Source organism: Rana temporaria, chromosome 6 (genome assembly GCF_905171775.1).
Source record: "Rana temporaria chromosome 6, aRanTem1.1, whole genome shotgun sequence".
Lineage (NCBI taxonomy): Eukaryota > Metazoa > Chordata > Amphibia > Anura > Ranidae > Rana > Rana temporaria.
This window is the reverse complement of record NC_053494.1, coordinates 166,230,063-166,238,493: the sequence shown is the minus strand read 5'-3', so window position 1 is coordinate 166,238,493 and position 8,431 is coordinate 166,230,063. Positions and strand designations below refer to the sequence as shown.

Sequence of the window (8,431 nt, the reverse complement as noted above, 5' to 3'; positions counted from 1 at the left end):
GCAAGGTCCGACAGAAATAGGGAGAGGGTACCTGTCAAAAAACAGGTACTTGCTCCCCCCTGAAAGATGCCAAATGTGGCACTAGAGGAGGGAGGAATCAGATAAGCGGAAGTTCCACTTTTGGGTGGAACTCCGCTTTAAAGTAATGCAGTACCCTATCACAAAAAAAAAAATAATCAAGCGGACAAGGAAATTCCTTTCAAATAAAAGAAAATTGGTAGATAGGGTACGAAAAGCTTGCAGCAGCTCATAGGTGGAATAAAGCAACCTGTATGCAGCTCAGGCACAATCCAATTATCTAGAAGCATGGTGCTGGGGGCTGGTGGGTGAGGCTGCAGCTCCTGGACACCCAGTGTCTCCTCTGTCCCTGGAATCAGGAGCTGCAGCCTCCCATTGGAGGATTTGTGCTACCTGAGGCCATAGACAGAGATCCTCCCCTGGCTGCCTGCCCAGACCTCTGTATTGTATGAGCCCCTCCCTGGGATGGAGATCACTTGCTGCTCATACAGGACACAGTGAGTGAGGAGTGAGGAGTGGGAGAGGAGAGAGGAGTGGGCTGGGCAGGGAACCCTGAAGAAGAGAAGAGAGCTGGCAGACAAGACTTGGGTAGTCAGGCAGGTTGCTGGGTAGTCAGGCAGGGTGGTGGGTACTAGTCAGGCATCAGGCAGGTTGCTGGGTAGTCAGGCATCAGGCAGGGCGGGGTGTGTGACATATAAAGAGCCCGATCCCTCCAGAGAACAAGGCTTGCATTGAGCGGAGGGGACTGGAAAGGGCACACAGGCAGGGAGGGAGGGAAGGAGGGGGGACCCGGATAAAAAGAAGAAGCGGAGGGGGAGGAAATCAGCGTGAGAACTAATAGAGAGAGAGAGCGGAGCCGCCACTAGAAGAAGCCACCAGCATGTCTCCCGCCTGGCTCTACCTGTCCTGTGCCGCGCTCCTCTCCGCGACTCTCATCGCCGCCTTCAATCTGGATACCGACAATGCCATCTCCAAGGGAGGAGAGCCCGGGAGTTTGTTCGGCTTCTCCCTCGCCATGCATTGGCAGCTACAACCCCAGGACCGGAGACTGTAAGTTCACCACCTACCTATAGAGACGGCTCAGGTGTCGGAGGAGATCCGGGCAAAGTTTCTAGAAATCCTTTTATTACTGACAGCTAGAGAACTGCTGCACAACTTCTCTGCTTAGATCTAGAGGGTGAAGGGCAGGGTGATTGTTGGCACGGTGGTTGGCAAGTGGCAGTGCAATGGCTGTTAGAGATAAAGCGGTAATAAACCCGACAATTTCATATTTTGCTGTTTACGATTCATCAGATGTGATGGCTGCATTCGTTTTCTTTTTTAGGCTTTGTTATTTTTATTGTCACCTGGTGATCCGGCCAGTAACACGCTTCCAGCCTTAGGGGGTCTCCACTCTGGATAGAGGAGCAATGGAGGCACCCTTGGGAGCCAGCATTGTTGGTGTGTTAGGTGCATTAGCAGATTTAGATGGACTTCACTAACAAATTCTGCTTTGTGTTTTTGAAAGGAGTTTTAGGCAAAGGAAAACTCTAAATGCCTGTACAAAAATATTCTTTATCTCCAAACTTTCCAAACATGGCGCCAGTTTAATGTCCTTCGGACTTTAGAGGCGCCGGACTGTGACCAACAGGGGTAGAAAATGCCACAATAACCCCATCATTGCTGTCAGTGGAATAAATAATGCCCCATTATTGGTGTCAGTGGAGTAAATAGTGCCCCATTATTGGTGTCAGTGGAATGAATAGTGCCCCATTATTGGTGTCAGTGGAATGAATAGTGCCCCATTATTGGTGTCAGTGGAAGGAATAGTGCCCCATTATTGGTGTCAGTGGAAGGAATAGTGCCCCATTATTGGTGTCAGTCAAAGCAAAAGTGCCCCATTATTGTTGTCAGTGGAAGGAATAGTGCCCTATTATTGGTGTCAGTGGAATGAATAGTGACCCATTATTGTTGTCAGTGAAAGGAATAGTGCCCTATTATTGGTGTCAGTGGAAGGAATAGTGCACCATTATTGGTGTCAGTGGAAGGAATAGTGCCCTATTATTGGTGTCAGTGGAAGGAATAGTGCACCATTATTGGTGTCAGTGGAAGGAATAGTGCCCCATTATTGGTGTCAGTGTAAGCAACAGTGACCCATTATTGTTGTCAGTAAAAGGAATAGTGTCCCATCATTGGTGTCAGTGGAAGGAATAGTGTCCCATCATTGGTGTCAGTGGGATGAATAGTGCCCCATTATTGGTGTCAGTGGAATGAGTCACGCCCCATGCCCCTGTTTCATCACATATGGCGACCCATCCCATTTGGCTACCCGCTGGAGTGCACATGCGCGCCGCCACCATATGCATTCCAACACTTTTACAAATGCTAGATTCTAATCGAAAAGCAATTACTAAAACGTTCACAAATTCCTTTCAGCTAAATTCTCTAGCATTGTTCGTCACATTCCGCTATCTATCACATTTGTAAAAGTGTTGGAACGCATATGGCGGCGTGGCGCATGCACACTCCAGCAGGTAGTCAAATGTGATGGGTAGCCATATGTGACGAAACACCCCCCTTGTTGGTGTCATTAGGAGGAATAGTGCCCCAATGGCCAGATAAAAGCAAGCAAAGGGCCGTATCCGGCCCCCGGGCCGCAGTTTGGAGACTACTTTTCTATATGAGTGTTTTTTTTCCTGCCATTTATTTAAGCCCAGTGTGCATTGACCCCAAAGATGAATGCCAACTAAAGCTGGGTATACACTAGTAGAATTTTGTAACAACATTTTGGGTTGTAAGAACGTTCATTCACCTTTCTAATCATTGGTGGGGCCAACTTTCATTTTCAACCACAATGATGCAGGGCGGAAAATATTTCTTAAATGTCCAAATTTCTAAGGCTTGGTTCACATATATGCAAATTAGTGAATTGTGAGCCGCATCCAATTCGCACAACGTGAAACCAACGTCTATCAATGGGGCTGGCTTACATATGCCTGGGGTGGCCGTAGTCTGTTATTAAGAAGAATCCTGTGCGTTTTTCAGTCTGATTGCTATGCGATTTCAAGTAAAAATTCCCACCTGAATCACAGCTAAACCAGTGAGCAAAACAACACCGAACTCCTTTTAAAAACTACGCTGAAGACGCGGCCGGACATATGTGAACCGAGACTAACATCCAATCCCGGATTTAATGGGTTTATATCAGCGCCTTGTGTGGGGTGGTTGTTAGACTGGTACTCAGGACACGTCGCCCGGGTCTTCCGGTCCCCTGTGACTCTGGTACTCAGGACACGTGCCCCGGGTCTTCCGGTCCCATGTGACTCTGGTACTCAGGACACGTGCCCTGGGTTTTCCGGTCCCCTGTGACTCTGGTACTCAGGACACGTGCCCCGGGTCTTCCGGTCCCCTGTGACTCTGGTACTCAGGACACGTGCCCTGGGTCTTCCGGTCCCCTGTGACTCTGGTACTCAGGACACGTGTCCCGGGTCTTCCGGTCCCCTGTGACTCTGGTACTCAGGACACCTTCCCCCGGGTCTTCCGGTCCCCTGTGACTCTGGTACTCAGGAAACGTGCCCCGGGTCTTCCGGTCCCCTGTGACTCTGGTACACAGGACACGTGCCCCGGGTCTTCCGGTCCCCTGTGACTCTGGTACACAGGACACGTGTCCCGGGTCTTCCGGTCCCCTGTGACTCTGGTACTCAGGACACGTGCCCTGGGTCTTCCGGTCCCCTGTGACTCTGGTACTTAGGACACGTGCCCCGGGTCTTCCGGTCCCCTGTGACTCTGGTACTCAGGACACGTGCCCCGGGTCTTCCGGCCCCCTGTGATTCTGGTACTCAGGACAGGTGCCTTGGGTCTTCCGGTCCCCTGTGACTCTGGTACTCAGGACACGTCCCCCGGGTCTTCCGGTCCCCTGTGACTCTGGTACTCAGGACACGTGCCCCGGGTCTTCCGGCCCCCTGTGACTCTGGTACTCAGGACACGTGCCCCGGGTCTTCCGGTCCCCTGTGATTCTGGTACTCGGGACACGTGCCCCGGGTCTTCCGGTCCCCTGTGACTCTGGTACTCGGGACACGTGCCCCGGGTCTTCCGGTCCCCTGTGACTCTGGTACTCAGGACACGTGCCCCGGGTCTTCCGGTCCCCTGTGACTCTGGTACTCAGGACACGTGCCCCGGGTCTTCCGGCCCCCTGTGACTCTGGTACTCAGGACACGTGCCCCGGGTCTTCCGGTCCCCTGTGACTCTGGTACTCAGGACACGTGCCCTGGGTCTTCCGGTCCCCTGTGACTCTGGTACTCAGGACACGTGTCCCGGGTCTTCCGGTCCCCTGTGACTCTGGTACTCAGGACACCTTCCCCCGGGTCTTCCGGTCCCCTGTGACTCTGGTACTCAGGAAACGTGCCCCGGGTCTTCCGGTCCCCTGTGACTCTGGTACACAGGACACGTGCCCCGGGTCTTCCGGTCCCCTGTGACTCTGGTACACAGGACACGTGTCCCGGGTCTTCCGGTCCCCTGTGACTCTGGTACTCAGGACACGTGCCCTGGGTCTTCCGGTCCCCTGTGACTCTGGTACTTAGGACACGTGCCCCGGGTCTTCCGGCCCCCTGTGATTCTGGTACTCAGGACAGGTGCCTTGGGTCTTCCGGTCCCCTGTGACTCTGGTACTCAGGACACGTCCCCCGGGTCTTCCGGTCCCCTGTGACTCTGGTACTCAGGACACGTGCCCCGGGTCTTCCGGCCCCCTGTGACTCTGGTACTCAGGACACGTGCCCCGGGTCTTCCGGTCCCCTGTGATTCTGGTACTCGGGACACGTGCCCCGGGTCTTCCGGTCCCCTGTGACTCTGGTACTCGGGACACGTGCCCCGGGTCTTCCGGTCCCCTGTGACTCTGGTACTCAGGACACGTGCCCCGGGTCTTCCGGTCCCCTGTGACTCTGGTACTCAGGACACGTGCCCCGGGTCTTCCGGCCCCCTGTGACTCTGGTACTCAGGACACGTGCCCCGGGTCTTCCGGTCCCCTGTGACTCTGGTACTCAGGACACGTGCCCCGGGTCTTCCGGTCCCCCGTGAGATATGGAGATGATATATTTTATGCATAGTCCAGTTATAGGACATTGTATCATTTATCTTCTTTTCATGTCATCAAAGGTGTTGGTGTGTTTTTTCGTTTGGTAAAGTCCATTCTTTCCAAAAATCAAATTACAAGCAGTTGAAACCTTGAATTGCTTTCAAACGTCGTTCACGTGGACTGAGAATTTTTGTGCAAATTTTTGTCCAAAATTCTACTAGTGTATACCCAGCTTTTCACTTGTAAACATTTTATCCTATTGAGATAAATGAATAAAAGTTGACTATTGTAGGCGCCCCTGTCAGTGGTAAATGGTTTGTCTCAACCCTCTAACTGCCACTTTTTCTGGGCAGCTTGGTCTGGTAAAGGAAGTTGTAAGATAACAGACTTACTGGTTAGATCACTAGGTGAAAATAAAGGAAAAAAAAATGAATGCAGCCACCATTAAGGACTGGTAAACTAATATATATATATATATATATATATATATATATATATATATATTTATATATATATATATATATATATATATATATATATATATATATATAAAATGTTTGTTTTTGGGTTTAGTACCACTTAATAGAGGCATTGCATTATGGGCAATTGCTTTTTTCCTCGATTTGATGGGTTTATATCAGTGTCTTGTGTGAAGTGATTGGTAGACTTTGGCACTCAGGGCACGTGTCCCAGGTCTTCTGCTGGGTGTCTCGGTCTCCTGTGAGATATGGAGATAATATATTTTATGCATAATCCAGTTATGTAACATTGTATAATTTATCTTCTTTTCAATTCATTTCTTATTGTTTATTTTTTATTCTAAACAGTAATATTTATTTTTATTTTTAGCCATGTCGTCATAATGTGACATTCATTTTTGTTTATTTGTTTAGATTATATTAGTTTTAAGACTCAGATTTGATCCAAGCCAGCCATCATAGTATTTTGCCAGCCCCTCAGCATTTTTAATCTGTATTCCCAGAGATGCCCCCGGAGTCCTAGACCCTTAGAAACCCCCCTGGTCTTGTGCGCTCTGGCTGGGTTTCCACTAATGTGATGCCAGCCATCGCATTTGATTCGCACCATATTCCTGTGCACATCACATGCGATGTCTGTGCAATTTCAATTTGTATGGCTAAAATCGCATTGTATTCGGACCAAAATGGTGAAGAATCCTTTTTGTGGTCCGCACTGAAATCGGATCGCATGGGTGTTCAGACCCCTGCCATCCAATTCCCATCCGAGTTTACGTTTTGCCCTGCGTTCTGCGAGCCAATTTGGGGTTGTCATTAAAGGGGTTGTAAACCCTCGGGAAAAAACAAACAAACCCTGCAAGACAAAGGCATAATGAGCTAGTATACATAGCATACTAGCTCATTATGAATTACTTACCTTACATCAAAGCCCCTGCAGTGGTCCTCGTCCCCCCCCTCCGGCGGGGACATCTCTCCCGGAGTGACTTCCGGGTACCGCGGGCTTCGGCGCTGTGATTAGCCAGATCCGCGATGATGTCACTCTTGCACATGCGCGCAGGAGTCGCCGGTAACGGCACGTGGACTGAAGCAAGGCACTTATGTGCCATTGCTTCAGTTTGCCCCAGTGCGCATGTGCCGATGACATCAGCATACGCAGGGGACAGGGGACATCTCCTAAACTATACAGATTTAGGAAATATCCTGGATAGTTACAGGTAAGCCTTATTATAGCTTACCTGTAGCCTATACCTATACCGTCAATACCGTCGCCGCCATCTTGCTTCACCCTACACTACCCTTGTAAGCTACCGCGCATGCGTCAAAGTCTCATCGAGCATGCGCGGGCTTACAGGAGGACAGGTAAGCTTGTAGCCACATACACACACACACACAGTTTTCTCATCGGGAAACAGGTCGACGAGAATCCCGACGAGATTCCCGGCAGTTTTCTCGATGACAGAACATACACACGACCAGGTTTTTTGGCAAAAAGCTCTGCCAGCAGTTTTCTTGCCTCTACCACTGTCAGCATGCTCCTAGCAGTGCAGCACAACTGATCGGCTTCCTGTGCTGCTTCTTCTTCACCAGCCTGAGCTCTGCTGTTATTAATAGAAACATTATTGTACAGTATATCTGCTTGGAGTTCTGCTTTAAGAAGGAGGTGCTTGTTTGTCCCAAGCAATGAGTATTTCTATTCCATGGCTATAGTACAGGTTACACAATGAAATGGAGCATTTGGCTGACTACTGGTGATGTGTTTAGTACTGCAGGTTGCATGGGGCAGTTTCCAGTGGCTGCACGGTTATTCTTAGTACAGAATATGTCTTACAATGTATTACTTATGAGGAATGAGATGTTATCTTGCACTGCAGGCTTTCTGGGAGCTCTCCTGCACAGGTCGAATGTAAGTGCTTTATTGTGGATCTTGTGTTTGAACATACAGTATGCCTCACATCACTGCTCAGTGAACTTTGGAACTGGTAGATGTTAGGTAAATGATTAAACTGATAAGTCATCTATGTGTTGCGCCCTTGCAGCCTTCTTGATTCTTACCGCAGACAGGATGTGTCTTAGCAAATGAACAATTTACTACAAGACAATAAAGTGGCAGTTACTCGAAATTGTTATAAAATGACATAGATACAGGAAAAGTGGCGTTCGATCTGAACATGAATGTAAAGTTAAATGTTAAAGTTATTATTAAATGTACAGTTAAATATAAAATGTTGGGCGCAGGTTCTTAAGTTTTTACTTTCATTCCACTTGGAAAAAGAAAATCAGATTTTCTGTATATGATAAAATGATGTATAAAACTTCAGGACAAGTATTTTTAGCCAATAAATCTTAAATAGCTTGAAACCAGTTAGAATTGACTGAGAATGAATGTGTCAGGAGTACCTGACCTAAGGCTTTATTCAGGTCTGTGCCATACAATGAATGTGTCAGGAGTACCTGACCTAAGGCCACATTCAGGTCTATGCCATACAATGAATGTGTCAGGAGTACCTGACCTAAGGCCACATTCAGGTCTATACCATACAATGAATGTGTCAGGAGTACCTGACCTAAGGCTTTATTCAGGTCTATACCATACAATGAATGTGTCTGGAGTACCTGACCTAAGGCCACATTCAGGCCTATGCCATACAATGAATGTATCAGGATTACCTGACCTAAGGCCTCATACACACGACCGAGTTTCTCAGCAAAAACCAGCAAGAAACTTGCTGGGATTTTTTTTTTTGCCAAGGAAACCGGCCGTGTGTACATTTTTAGACGAGGAAACTGTCGAGGATCCCGTCGAGGCAAAAAGAGAGCATGTCTTCTTTTTCCTCGACAGCAATGGAGAAACTTGCCTCGTCGAGTTCCTCGACAGCCTAACAAGGAA

At 48.7% G+C, this 8,431-nt stretch overlaps 1 protein-coding gene across 2 annotated transcripts in view; it reads left to right on the top strand.

The window, feature by feature from the left end:
* Nucleotides 1–775: 775 nt before the first annotated feature.
* The window catches only part of ITGA6 (integrin subunit alpha 6), a 142,102-nt gene continuing 134,446 nt past the window's right edge, over nucleotides 776–8,431 (top strand). Inside the window, exon 1 of one of the 2 annotated variants that reach the window (XM_040357745.1) lies at nucleotides 776–1,068. In XM_040357745.1, coding sequence (XP_040213679.1) covers nucleotides 899–1,068 — 170 coding nt within the window. In that variant the 5' untranslated portion in view covers nucleotides 776–898. The remainder of the gene's footprint in view (nucleotides 1,069–8,431) is intronic. The other variant, XM_040357746.1, reaches the window with a different exon arrangement.